General features: G+C 29.2%; 1 protein-coding gene across 9 annotated transcripts in view; it reads left to right on the top strand.

The window, feature by feature from the left end:
• Positions 1 to 15803, top strand: part of Dys (Dystrophin) — a 623806-nt gene that overhangs the window by 158832 nt on the left and 449171 nt on the right. For all 9 annotated transcript variants that reach the window (XM_088183010.1, XM_088183009.1, XM_088183008.1 and 6 more), the window contains 2 exons: positions 4757 to 4887; positions 11514 to 11612. In XM_088183010.1, the coding sequence (XP_088039136.1) occupies positions 4757 to 4887; positions 11514 to 11612 (230 nt within the window). The remainder of the gene's footprint in view (positions 1 to 4756; positions 4888 to 11513; positions 11613 to 15803) is intronic.

Below are 15803 nucleotides of genomic sequence, written 5' to 3'. Positions count from 1 at the left end.
CTCGGGGGGCGAAAGTGGATTTGAAAAGGCTAAATTAAGCCGACTTAACGATATATCATTACGGAATTTCCATAACATTTTTTATGGCTCTTGGGAGCGCTTCGAAATTTTGCAAGCGACGCTCTTTATACCATTGCATACGCAGAGTAGGTATTTTTTTTATTGTGTCGCTATCTGAATGTCAAATAAAATAACCTTACAATGTATTGTGATAGCAGCTTTCACTCGATGATGCCCTTTCTGAAGCTAAGCAAGCGCTGATTTGGAAAATCTCTGATTTGGGCTATCCAATTTTTTCTTAGACATACTTTAGGCGATAATTGCGTGTTTTTTTATGTATATTTATATCTGCTTTGCTTGTGATTATAAGTAGATGCAGACTTATGCATTCTGATTTATTTTTTATAATATTGCGTTACCTCAATAATTTACTTGTACGACTTCTTGGGTTGCTCGTTATATATTAATTATATTTATGATGCTTTCGCGGAGTATTTTTATTCAGTCTATGATGAAGCATATTCAACTCCTGATTGCAATGGAGACAATCTGGCATCACGTCAGTTTTGAGAAGCTTAAATCGCGTAGTTCCACAGGACTGAACTTCATTTCTGATTTTATTTGAAGGTCTGTCATATTAATCTCATTCCTCCCATTCGATTAATTTTAAATTTATCACTTATATCGTTTCAAGATATAAGTGATAAATATATATGAAATATGTACAAAAGTCACACCGATCTACAAAAAAAGTGATAAAAAATCGCGGACGAAAAAAACACGGGTTTCGTCCGCGTCGTTCCATGGTCACTTACGTTTTGGGCGGAAAATCCCTCGATTCTAAAATCAAGGTTGATGCAGTCTATACTGACTTTCAAACAGCATTCGAGAAAGTTTGTTATTGTTATAAACTACTAATTGTCCAAATTATAATATTAGTATTTCTTGTTGTTTTCACCGACATAAATGAGTTTATGGATTGATACAATTTTAATAAATCAATGACGTACAAGCGATTTTATAATTCTTTACTTAACTGTTTTATTGCGCTTTTGCTCGAATATGAGAAAAATCGTTAGCTTTCGAATAAATTAATTTTGTAGAAAATATAAGAATGAAATTGCATTTTTGTTGCGTCGCTCTTTTATACGTATTTTAATTTGTTGTAATAATATAACTTAAATTTTGACATATATGCACAAAAATATTTCTTCTGATATTAATATATTAAAATTATTTTCACTCATTTATCGCTTATTCAATCGGTTCTGTGATCATTAAAACTCGGGCGTTTCCTTTTTTAATTAAGTCTGTCCCAATTTCTTCCAGCGATTTATTTAGGAAATTTTAATGGAATTAGGGAATACCATCGCGTTTTATAATCAAACATTAAACACAATGTTTTTCCTCTTGGTCCTTAGCATACATCTGTAAAATTTTATGTCTGATCGTAGATCTTTTTAATAAAATATTTTTTATATTGCTTATATAAATAATTGTTTATACACTAAAAAAATTCAATCAAAACATAATAATAAAATATAATTTTGGTCAATTGGAGAGCGCAAAAATAATTTATTATTGTATTAAAAATATGATTACTATGGACTTTTGATATAAGAGGGTTGATTAAAGTATGTTCAAACCGAATTTTGACCAATAGGAGGGCGCAAAAATAATTATCACTTCTCAGAAGTCAAAAATTCACGTCAAAAGCAATAAAATCGTGTCGGTGCCGTCGTAGTGGGAACGCTCGGTAACGAGCGTTCCCACTACGACGGTGCCGGCATGATTTTATTGCTTTTGACGTGGATTTTTGACTTCTGAGAAGGGATAATTGTTTTTTGCGCTCTCCTATTGGTCAAAATTCGGTTTAGATGTGTTTCATTTAATATGTAATATTACTATAAAATATCATAAATGAACGCTATACAACAAAGCGTTCCGATTTTTATTGCTTTTGACGTAGATTTTTTACTTCTGATAATTTTTTTGCGCTCTCTTCATTCGACTCTCACTTATTATTTATTAATTTATTTAGTAAATATAAATAATTTTTAAGCCGTAATATGAACACTATAAGCGTTCCCACTGTGTCGGCGCGGAATGATTTTATTGCTTTTGACGTGGATTCTAAACAGTAATTTTGTTATAGTTGTATGTATATTATTTATTATAATCCTTGCCTTGTTCTACATTTTTATAAATCTTATTTATTTCAAAATATAACATTGAAAATTATAATTTCGCAAATTTGTTGTGCACTGACTTGAGATAAAAAATAATAATGTAAAGCAGCTTATAAAAAAATATTGAAAGTTTTCGTTGCGTAGCTAAATATAGATATTTGGATAATTATATATACATATATAGATAATTTTCAATGTCAGTACTTAGATTCCTGAAGTTATGTTAAGCTATGTAAATAATATTTGTCAATATATTTTTTAACAAAATTAAAATCAAACTTTTGTACTATAATTAATATACTTGTCCTATTTTAGTTCATATAATTCGTATACAAAAACTTTCAGGTCTGACGTATTTTTTTGACTTATTGTCTACTAACTAAATAACTAGTAAAAATTGAGGGGGGGGGTGTAGTTAAGATTATCATCCCTTCCTTGTGTATTTGACCATAAAAATGCATTCATGTCATTTAGTTAAATTTATATTATAATAAATCAACGCTTGACATTTTTAAAACAGTATATACCTAATGTATACATGTGTTTAAATCTGAAGTAAAATAAGAAACAAACCTCAAGTGTTTGCTCTTATTTTACCATTATTTATTGGTTTAATACTTAAATTGTAATAAATCCTTCACTACTTCTGTATTTTTGCTTCATAAAAAAATGAAATTCCCTCCTTTAATATTTTTTAAGTATACCGTTCTACAGTATTTAAAATATAAAACACTCTCGATATAAAGATTTTGAAAAGGCCTTAGACAAAGTATGGCATAGGCTATTATTATTTAGTAATTGTCGAACCTGGATTGCTAGGATGACTTAACTCGGTTATTCTCGAGTAATTTGAGCGATCGTTGCCAGTTTCTAACCTATGGCGGTCGATTGTAGAAAAAGTATTTCACCCGGGGACTCCTCAAGGTTGCAATCTATGCGCTTTAAGTTATTTATTAATGACATAAATATAACATTTTTTTCTGTATGCAAGTCGATTTTTAAATTCTTATACATTTGATGTTATTTGATATATATAAATATGTATTGTTTTAGGTGTATCGATTTTTGTATTTCTATAACTGTTAAGCTCTGATTATACGAATATCCCTTAACAAAAGGTTTATAATCTACTATTAACATGACAGAGTGATTCTATGGAATACTATTTTTAAATTATCTATGTTTATAAATGACACATAAAAAACACGATTTTATAACATAGATATCAATGCCTTTAGAATGAACTAATGTGGTATTGTTTTAAATATACCTAAATACAGATACATATTTATTATTATTTTAAATAAATATAAAATATTTAAAGCTTCTTCTCTTCTCTCTTCCACTTCTCTCGGTGAAATTGATTCATGAAAATATTATAACAATGGCCGTCGCGAAACTGTTGAATAGAATCAGAGAACGAGTCCCCGACTTATTCCATCGCCACGGTGCGGATTTAGGGAGCCTCGACTCCACTCCCAGAGGATACACAGCAGACCTTACCGGAATACAAAGCAGTAAAAAAAGCGATAAGAAATCAGAGAAATGAGGATTTTCGGGGCGATTGCCCCCGACGCCGGTAATCGATGCTCTTGCGACACCGGCCGTCAAAATGAAACCCTAAAAATATCGGTATAATACCCTCGTCGAAGAAAAAAAACAAACCCCTTGACTTTGGCAAACTTCCACACGAAGCTATCGTTAATTATCTCGTTGCAAAGTTAACCATTGGAGTGTTTAATCGAGCGGGATAATAGAAAGCGCACCGCTCAAAATCAATGATATTCTTGTAATGTGGGTTTAACTATTGATATTAATAAATACATATGTATATATAATATTATACACATGGTAATAAATGCGTAGTTAGTTTTATAAAAGTACATAGGATTTTGCACTTTTAAGTTATTACTGTATTGCTATAATTCCTCCGTCGTTTTATTAGCATTTTTACTGCAAGTCGCGCATATTTTTTTAAATGTTCTTGAATTTTTTCAATCTTTTTATTTATAATATTTAATTTTAACATTTTTTTATTGTATACTTTAGTTGAATTAGTACGGAAATTATTTATTTTTAAGTTAGTTTAAATTAAATAAAAGTTATTGATTTTTTGTTTACTATGATTTTTGACTAAATTATTTGATTGAAATAATAAATACTATTTTTCCTCTGTCTTTAAATAAAAAAACAAATGAAAATTCTTGTTTAATGCGAGGAAAGTCTGCGCATTGAATTTTACGTTCGCTAGGATTTAAACGTCAACTCACGGACTCTGATTTATTTGTAGTCTTTTGTTCGGATGCTGTCTTTTTTGTCTCCATAATGAAAAATAAACTTGCCCCGTGAGAATTGTTTTCTTAAAAATATATAGATGTAGTTAGACATCGAATACATCCTAATTTATAGAGAAATGTTAATGGGGAATAAATAATACTACGAGTCGTATTTCAAGCTCAATTTATATTTATATATCAATTAAGTAATGTAAACGATGGATGGTACACATGCTCGGAAGATTGTGGATGTATTTCTATTACTAAATATATTTATTTATTTATTTTCAGACCAGGATTCTCCCTCTAGTGCTTCGTATGGTCGTGGATCGAGGTGGGCCGGCGCCCCCGTGCGGCTGAGCCCCTCGTCCACGGTGCCCCCAGCGGCTCTCTTGGCGTCTTTCGACAAAACCACATTGCAGGTCAGTTAATTATAATGAATCTTTTGTAGAATTTTGTAGGTGAATTTATTGCGATAGCGATAAGACGGATAATATTGTTTGGTAGGACGTAAGAAACCCACTGAATATTTTAACTTAACGCACAAAGGTATACCATATTTTTTCTCCGGAAGTTGCGTTTAATAATTTAGGCGATGGCGGAAGAGCTCCGGTGTTTTTTTTTAAGAGAGAGGAATCGGTATGGTACGCACATAAAAATATTGAAGGGTGTACTAATTCAGTAATTGGATGTTCTTGAGAGTAAATTTAGCAAATTTCATTTTTTTTAGTATAACTATAATATACATAAAATTCACAGCAGACTTATTTTTTCTTTGATGTATCGTTGTATTATTTACAGCCCGATTATGCGAAATTTATTTTTATGTTTTTTATAACGGCCATAACAATAGAAACAAATAGCCGCTAAAAATGGTAAAAGTAATTACAGAAAAACAACTTGTTTTTGCTGTAATTACTTTTAAAAGTTTTTAGAAATTACTTTTATTTCCGAGTTAATATTGTGCAGCTGTAGCTTTTATTAATACTTTTGACATAACGAGTTGCTACTTATCAGCAGTAACTTTTTTATGTTTTGAGCACTTAATTCTGTTTTTTAAAAAAAATATAAATTTACAATAATTTTTATATGATAATTTTTACTGTATTTTTATCACTAGCTAGTAAAATCCAATGTGTAAATTTTTTACAAATTTTTTTTAACGAAATGATCGTTATATATGAAACTTTTATAACCCTAAACTTCATCTAAATAAAATATAAAAAAATAGTTTTTTGCTTCAAAACAAGCGATGTATCAGGTCGATCGGACCCCCATACTAGCCATTTTGAGACTTGCAGAAGAGTTGAGTGGATGAACCTATATTTATTGTTTAAACTTTACTATTATATTAGAATATTTTATCGTTTAATGTTCGATATTGTAATAGTTGAAAATAATGAATATTTGGTAACTCTAATTTGGCCGTACAATAATAAAAAAATACTTTATCCGATGCAACGTCTTTAGTTATAAAGCTTGTGAAGAAAGGAGTTAAAGAGATTTTTAGTGATAATTGATTGGCTTTCTAAAGTCTGCGTGGCTGTTGTGCAATTCTGGGTGTTTTGCTGATTTTTAATGTTTGTAAAAATATGTAATGTTTTTTAAATGTCATTGTTGAAACCCCTACAACCATATTCAACTTATATGCAATACATATTATTCTTTAAATTTCTGATCTGAAACAAAAAAGTAAACGGCCCGCAGCTTCAGGCTGAATTCTTTTACTATTGACAAACAAAATATTTTTTAATTGTTCTTGATTAGGTTTCTTAGAAGAATGTTTGTTACTGGTGTTAATAAAATTAACATGCACTTTAAATAATTGCAAAAAATTTATGATCGACCAAACATAAGTGAGATAGCAATCTTGATGGTCATTTCAAAAACAATTTGTTTCATGTTATTAGGGAGGTAAATATTTTTTGTATCTATATTTTTCATAACTAAAAGTACGTACGTGAATTTTTGATATATACGTGATTATTCAATTATTTTTTATGGTTAATATACGGTAAAATTTTAATTGAATACAATTTTTTTATGCTATGAATGTTCAGATTGAAGGATAAGGGTCAATATAATTATTAGTAAAAGGAAAAAATGCTTATAGCAACAACTTTTTGCTTTAGTAAAAAAGTGCCTCATTAGTTTTATCATTTTCCTATAACGCAAATCAAATTTTAGATTGGAATCTATAAAATAATTAGTACGTTGTTCTTTTAATAGGTAATATGGTAAGGTATATGTATTAAAACAGTGATAGTTATAATTAAATCATTAGAAATATTTACGTATTTTATTGATTTATTTGTATTACTATAAATAGCTGAAAAATATTTGTATATTGAAAGCTCTGGAAAAAATGCATAAATATTTTTTTCAATAATAATGGAACATACAATTTTCAGCATGTAAATATATGTTTCATTACCAAGATAAAAATAATCAATTATTTTATCATTATATAAAAAAAAATATATAAAAAAATTAAGCATTCGAATAAAGCACATTTTTTACTTTAAACATTTTAGTGGACGGTAACATGTGGTTATTAAACACTGATTGGGCCGCTTTCTTAATGTTTTATTTAATTTTTTTAATAATTAGTTACATGTTGGTAAATTGCTGGTAGACGGGGCCCTGCTGGTCGTCGTACGTTTGTCGTAACCCGCACAATGAATGTTGCTCTTTTCGTCGAAAGTGTATTTTATACATCTTACTGTTACTTTCAACAGTATTAAATGTTACTCACATTAAATATAATACATTTTCTTTTAACAAATTCCCCAAAAGTCTAAACTATAAGTTGTTAAGTGCTTCAAAATCATTGCAATATCATCATCTACGTCGTTCTTCTTAAAACAGTCGGGTAATTAAATTTAACTTTATTAAATTGGAGCTCCGCGAAATATTATTAGATATATACTAATTTTATTATACTCGTACTTTATCGTTCAAACAACATCAAAATGTATTTATTCCATTCGGCAAACTCGAGTTACATCCAGCGTCGATTTTGTGCAAGTCGGCACAATATAATAATTGGTACTCGACGCTAAATGCCTCCGAAACTTTATTCAATGCCCAAACTTTCCGAGCGATATAAATTTTCGAATAACTCAATAATCGCAGTTCGCCCCGGGAAAAGAATAAATTTTATAACCGAACAATTCCGCGTGAATTATTTCCCCGAAATAACTTTCACTCTATTATTATGTAGTATCCGTTGGAATAATGTAATAAAAATAAATTTTACTTTAAGCGGATGCATCAGGAATTCGCTCGCATGTAAGTAAAGTTAAAAGGGAAAATATTCGCGAACATCATACGAATATGTAAAAAAAGTGTACGACGTCAAAAATACGAAGAATTCTCTAATAACATTCTTGTCTTGTGTTCTCGAACGAGAGGACACGAGAGGAGTCACTCCTACAACACGTACTGGCGACATACATAAAACATTATATTACACCTCAGGCTCTCGACTACATGGTGTAGCAAAAAAGTTTGTTGACTTATAAGAGATAGAGCGGTTCACAGGTAGACCAGTAAGGATTATCTGAAAAGTATCAACAAGATTCTTTTGTGCTATATACATTTGTTTTCGAAACTTTTCATTAGTATTTTAATCGATTTTGCCATTTTTTCGGTAATCAAAATCATGATTCAATGTAATCTATTCATTGTCTTTTTGCATGTGAAAATCAATAAAGAGATAAAGAATATACAAAAACATATCAATTTATATATGTTGTGTATTGTGTATTTTCAACAAAGCAGGTAGTCACTTTTTTCCCCTCGATATGCAGTTTGAGTAGCAACAATCAATTGATTATTTTTTTTCTTTGTAAAATTTATCTTGTTATATATTATTCATAACAGCCATAGATAAATAATGAAAAAAAACACTTTGTAGTTGCCGAAATTTCAAAAATTACTTATTTTTAAAATTATTATTTTGCAGCTGTGGACATTTTATATAGCTGGTATTGATTTTTCAACTTTTTAAAATTAAAAAAAAATGTTTAGTTTCTTTGATACAAAAAAAAATTTTCAATTTTTTTTTGTATCAAAGATTTTATTTTTGTTTATAATTTATATTTACGCAACGATTTAAATATATGTGTCAGCTAAGTTTTTTTTATGCCATAAGTTAATTTCTTAAAATTGCTATTTGTGCAGTATTATATAGAGTTGTATAATTTTTTTTATCTGCAAACGGATTGTCGACCTAAACCGGGGTTGACGTGAAAAAGGAAGCGGCTGTTTTCTCGTTCTTGTCTATTTATGATCGGCGGCTTCTCTTATTTCGAGTTTATATGAACCTTGGTGTGTCAAAATTAGGGAACTCAAGAATAACTTCTTGATGGTGGTTAATTAGGGCGCTGTGTATCCGTTTTTATACACATGACCAGCCTGAGAGAGGCTTAGTGCTCATTCACTTTTTGCCATTACGACCAATAACGACGAGCTAGGAGTGTAATTAGATTAACTTAATTACCAGACTTTTATAACCTTTGCTTTGGAGTTTAAGCAGGTTGCAAATTGTCATTTGAATATGTTTAGAACGGCCATTTAATATTTTAAACAAGTGTGAGAACTAGCAACTTAGTTTTGCTCCTAAAATCTTGTCATTCGTTATATATAATAATAACATTTACAGAAATTATTGAATGCCTATTATGATGCTTTTTGTTTGAACCGTCTATTGTCACGCACGGTTCGCAACATCCGTTGAAAAAAAGTAATATAAAAATTCTTACGGTCAATGCGACACTTTAAATAAAAACTTTGCATATCCAGATGGTCACTGTAGGCCCTTCAATTTTATTAAAAATATAATTTACAAATAATATTACAAAGTATCATCATCAGGCAAGATCTCTTGGAATTAATTTGAAGCTGTAATAACAATTTCACTTAAACATACTTGATTTAGGCCTTTAACAAATATGCGATTTATTAAGGCGAAAGTAAAAAGATAATGAATTCTTTTAATAAACACGAAAATTGTTCTACCAAAATTCTCTCGTGGATCATCAGTACCCATATATTTTTATCGATTTTATAAATAATTGTATTCTTTATATTTTTGTATCGCTCTGTATACGTACGCTCTCGAGAGACCAGCTTCCGCATCTTCACTCATATCTGTCGCTGGTTGCTGTATTAAATTCAATAAAAATATCACTTTCGAACACCCTGGTAACTTTGTCGTTGGGTATTGTGACAGATACATTTGGATTATTTGAGAAGGAAGTTGTAATGGTAAAAAATGCTGTTTTAATTCAATAAATTATAAGAATATCTTAATACGAATATTAAGAGCGAACTTTACAATGTGTCATATTTTATATTTTTCTCAATAATATAACACAATTATAGCACAGTATAAATCGATTCTATAATATACCTCTAAAGACTTACAAAATACATCGGTAAAATCGGTAAAAAAGATGTCAAACTTTACACGCAAAGTGTGATCTCCCTTTCTCCAACCATGATCCATGTGCTTGGATGGCTTTTAATGTTCTTTAGCATATTTATTTATATATCTATCTCTTTCGTTATCCATTATATTATATTATATATGCCACTCCAAACTATCTATGATCCCTTGTGTATTATTATGATGTGTTAGTGCCTTACGTAATCCTTCTTATTTAGTTACTATTATAATTCTGAGAATTCCGTAATGAATATGATCAACAGATTGCTTGATTAATCTAAAATTATTATATAAGTATATACAAATGTATGTATGTGTATTTCTAGAGATTAATGTAGGATGTTGGTTAGTATCAAGTGTCGTAGACGAATATATTGTACAGTCTTACAGATTTTAATAAGAACTGTGTCATACTTTACAATATTATGTATTAGGTATTTATAATACTAAATCCATTCATGACTTTAAAGCTTCACATGGAACCAGAAAACAGTTTTTCTTTATGGATGGAAATTATTTTAAAATAATATATTTGACAATGACTTCCCCGTCGATAAATGTTACTTTATTTTTTTATATAGGCATGTTTTCGATCTCTCGTTTCTAAAAGAAACTTAAATGCACAATACTTTGTTTTTATTTTAGTATCATTATTTAAATAAATCTGCAAAGATCTAAGTAAATTTTAATCTGATGGCTCTGGATCTTATCCATTAATATTTAATCGTGTTATTTTTGCCGTATTAAGACGTGCAGTATTATGTTTCAAAAATATCGTTTTATGTTTCACTTTTTGTTTTTAAGGATTGATGTAATCGATCTATCTGTTTCTTGTATTTTGCTGTCGTTATTATCTCGTCTTGTTTGAGCATTTCTGTTTCTTTGATCTTTGAAGTAGTTCATTTTTATCTATTCTATTCACCATATGATGCAAATATTACATATTCGAAAGCGCATCGCTTTTTTATCATCCCTTAATCCGTATGATACCCATACCTAATGTTTCCAAGCCTTCCAGGTTTTAAAATAGATCATTGTAGAATAAGAATCTAGTCATGTAAGCGATTTTTTAAAATGTCGTTTTTGGATAGGTCATTAACACAAAAATCTTATGATTTAATTTGGTTTAATTTTTAAACATTTATTCCACAATCTTAAAGAAAAAATAATTTTAAATAATAATATTGAGAGATTTTATCGACTTCATAGAAATATTATCTAATTTATTTATTAATAAATTATGCTATTTTAAATCAAACTGTTTTACAAACTATTTAAATATTTAGCTTACTGTCTTGTGAATATATAAATATTTTTTTTATGTCGTACTAAATATTTATATTAAGGCGATGAATTGTTTCGACGTTAAACGTTTCTAGACCCATAAAAAATATGACCTTTAAGCATGAAATTTCACAAATAAATCAAATTTTATCACCTCAAAAATATCACATAAACATTTTATATTTTTTTGACGAGAGTGATTTTATTTATTATTAAATAATAATAATAATATTAATAATATACAAATTTTGTTTAGAAAATAATTATTATTATTTAGTTATACATTTTTCCTAACTTCATTTTAATTTTTAGATTCGAGATTGGTTGTCGGTAGAAGAAAACATGTTGCGGCAACAATCGGTGCACGTCGGTGAAGTCGACGAAATTATGCATCTTATCGATAAGCAAAAGGTAAGATTTTTACTAATATTTATAAAAATATATTGTAGACATCGCTGGGTAGCATAGAAAAATATTTTCCAGGCGCGAATTTACCGACGCGATTTTCCACACGAATTTTCACTTTAGTTTTGCTCGCGTCGCACAGATGTCCTTGGAAAACCTATGAAAAATCTCGAATATTTTTTTATTAATATTAAAATAAAATTTCAACATTCTTATAAGCCAATGATAATATTATTTTATTTAAATATTTTTGCTAAATTATTATTTATATTATTTAATTTAATAAAAATATATTGTAAATTAGCTGCTCGATTGGAGATGTTGACAGTGAAAGGCGAACCTACTCGAGGGTCCTTTTATTCTATTGTAGACATGTCCTTTAAAAATATATATGGGTAGTAAATCCCAAGTGTGGCGCACCTTTCATTATAATATAATTAATTTGTATTATTATATTATTTATATACCAAAGTTGTTGTTATATTTAATAGATAAGCTATTTACAGTTTTATTTTCTCTATATTTTCATCGAACGTTTGAGAGATATTTTGTGAAAAATTATAATACAATGTTATTATAATATTGAAATTTTCGTCTTCTTTAGCGTCTTAGAAATGCAAAATGTATGTTTATATAAACAAGCCATAAAGATAAAAAAGTTCAACGCGAACTTTGCATAAATACAGAAATACGCGAGTGGGTCGTCCTTTTGAGTCACATATACGCATCGCGAATGAAGTCGAGTGCCTTTTTCCGACGAATATCCAGATGAGAAAATCTTCTCGGGGGTCGAGATAAAAAAACGAATATTCATTCCATTTTATACGTACAACACATGTTTGCGCGGATGTAAAAAAGCACACGTACCGGAAGGCGTGTTGGGAAAAAATATTGAGAAAGCTCGAAGCTTTCCGTGAAAGCGCAAGACGCTTTTGTAGCTCTCTCGTCCTTCCGAACGGGCATTGTGACTCCCTTTTCACTTTCAAAGGGTTTTCCTCTCTCAAGCACAAAATCGAACTGGCAACATCTCGGACGTTGATGACTTTGAAAAATGATGTATTTTTCTTTTGCCTAAATGCGGGTGTATAAAACGTTGTATTAAGTATACTTATTATTATGGTGTATTGTGTGTACAAAGGCGATGTTGGGATATAATGGAGTCCCTTTATCGCGATTTTCACGAATGGGTACTAATTAGATAGACGTTTTGAAAATGTGCCCTCGAGCTCGGCTCAGGGTTGGTTTGCCTAATTCGAGTGAAATTATTTGAGCGTCTATTAGCTTAGAGGGGCGAAATAAGTTTATGAGATACCAAGGAAACGTTTCAATTTGATTAAAAATATAAATATGCTTTAAAATATTTGCTATATAATACTAAAACCATTTTATAAAAAATAGTTAATATTATAAATAATTTATAAAGCAAAATGTATTGTGATACACCTTGTGTTTTACTGTTAGAGTCTGTCATTATTTTTTATTTTATTATTTTACAAATTATTTTTGAGGTTACACAGCAATATCATATTATACCGTGGTGCTTAAATATATTTTACTATATATATATCATATAATTTATTAGTTGAGCTATATATATAAGCTACTTATTCTTAAAAAAAATAATAAATTATCTGTACAAGTTAAAATCGGTCCATTATTATTTATTAGCTAATTGCGAATCCTTACTGTTTGATTGTACAATTTCAATATTTATATAAAAAAAATATTTCTATGAAACTATCCATATGATTTGTTTAATATATTATAGTAGTATACATTTTATTATGGATAATAAATTTTATTGCAGCCTTTAAATAGTTTTACTAATGTTAAAAATTTACTGTTTTTTTCAGATTCAATAGATATAAAGATAAAGCAAATAAAAATCTACTTTACTTAACATTATTTTGACCAACAACTAGTTGCAAAATATTATTAATTTAGTTTATAGATTAATATTAAATATAAAGTAACGATTCTAGAAATCAAAACTTCCAGGAATTGCGAGATGAAAATATTTTAAATTAAATTTATTAGTCGTGAAGCTCAATATTTTTACTAAAATTAAGTACCTTTTCAATTATTTGCGTATCACAAATTTTACTATTTTTAGAAGTACAATTTTTATTAAATTTTATAAATTGTTAAAATCTAGTTGTATCAAATTCTCTGCAGTGTGGAAATTTTTACTGTTTAATTTTTGTTAGAATCTACTTTAAACAGAAAATATTTGCAATAAGTGAAATTTCGTTTAAAGATTAAAATATAAAAAAAACAATTTTCTAGGAAAAATCACAAGAATTTGAATATCAAAAAGATTTTCCTTAAATAAAATATATTGATAAATTTAGCTGCGTAGCACAAATTTTACTGTATAAGTACATAATTGGTTACATCAATTGGTCTGCATTGTGGAAATTTGTACCGTTTTATTTTGTGAGAATCCATTACTATTTGTCTCTCACGTTTAACTCTGCACCTTTAGGGGAAAATAAAGTTGCGAAACAAATTAAATTTTGTCTATAGATTAAAATATAAAATACCAACAACTAAGTATTTATAAGTATTTGGATATAAAAAAATTGAAAATTCCTTGTAAGGATTCGAAAAAATCCTTAGTGGCAAAATACAATATTTTTATTTAAGTTTTAATTTTTTCTTAAATAAAATATATTGATAAATTTAGATTCGCAGCACAAATTTCACTGTAAAGGTATATAATTAGTTACACCAATTAGTCTGTATTGTGGTAATTTGTACTGTTTTATTTTCGTGAGAATCCATTACTATATGTCTTTCACGTTTAACAATGCACCTTAAGCAGAAAATAAAATTGAAACGAAAAAAGCGAAATTTTGATTATATTCTTGTTGGAATCCATTACTATATGTCTCTCATATCTTTAAATTTGATTTAATAAAAAAGCAGCAATTCATTAACAGAAAAGAACCGAAAATTAAGTTGTTAGTTATGTTTAAAAAATGTATATGTATTAATATATCTATTTACTTCTACTATATTTATGTATCTGAATAAACTATAAGTGTTTAAATATTGTAGCATATGAATTAAAAATAACTTAATATTTTTGTATAAAAATAATACATTATTCAAATGATTTTTTTTATGATATACATATAGTTAAAAAAATACTACCAGTTCATTCCAGTTCGGTAGTAGATCTTCGGTTGCGTCAGAAGATCGTTGGTACTTATTGAGGCAAGGCGTTAGTTCGTAAACAAAGAAATTAGTGGATCGAAGTAGTACTCCGAGTGTCTCTAGACTGATATTGAGCCGCGTTATATACAAATACAACGTCGTGTGAGTGTCGTATCCCACGTCATACGTTGGAAGGGATCGTAAGATCGTAAGAATGCGGGCGTACTTCTCAATGGCTGCTAGGTCCGCGGGCACTTCTCGCAAAACTTCAAACGCGCACGTGTCGTGTTTTTTTGACTTGTGTTAATATGATATTCATCTTGGCTTCTTCAATATGTGACTCTGTCCCAACAGTAATAATTGACAATTTCTCGATTTTTTAGAAATTTGCGATGGATGCTTATATTCATTATGAATGCGAATATATACTAAAATAATTAAATATGCAAAAAAAATGTGGTGTTTTTTTAAAAAAAAAACTTGTCTCAAAAATATAGTCGTTTATTGTTATTTATCGTCTTGTCAGTGTCTTAGCAAAATATTTTATGCTACTGTAGTTTTATTTGCTCTTCGGAACGACAGTGGTTAATGGATTATCGGATGAGAAGCATTGATCTAAGGATTGCCATTTTATTGTTATTAATTTAAAATCCTTATTCATCCCTTTCCTGGAATGTTTTGCCATCTACTTGATACATTCGCTTAAAAAATAGCGTCCTAAATGTAGTACGTGCGCGTTTACAAACGCCATTAGAGGATCGCTCGAGGGTTAATTAATCTTATTTAGTTTTGGAGAAAAACAGCACCACGGGCCGTTATCCGATTCTATCGTGGGGCATTATCTCGTTCTCCGGAAGGTGCTTCTCCGCGTGACTCCGAGTCACCTCTCTGCCAAAGGAAGAAGTAAATCTGCGTCGTCAGGCAGAAAGTAAAATTAGCACTTGGGTCTACTGTAATTGCCTCTAGTAGGCCCGCAACGATAGAAAGCGATAGTAGAATAATATTTTTATACATAAAAACAATTTAATTTGTAATCAC

This window comes from Plectrocnemia conspersa, unplaced genomic scaffold (assembly GCF_051122295.1).
Source record: "Plectrocnemia conspersa isolate PC_06_02 unplaced genomic scaffold, ASM5112229v1 ptg000003l, whole genome shotgun sequence".
Classification (NCBI taxonomy): Eukaryota; Metazoa; Arthropoda; class Insecta; order Trichoptera; family Polycentropodidae; genus Plectrocnemia; species Plectrocnemia conspersa.
The sequence above is the reverse complement of the archived record's forward strand: the minus strand, read 5'-3'. Positions and strand labels throughout refer to the sequence as shown.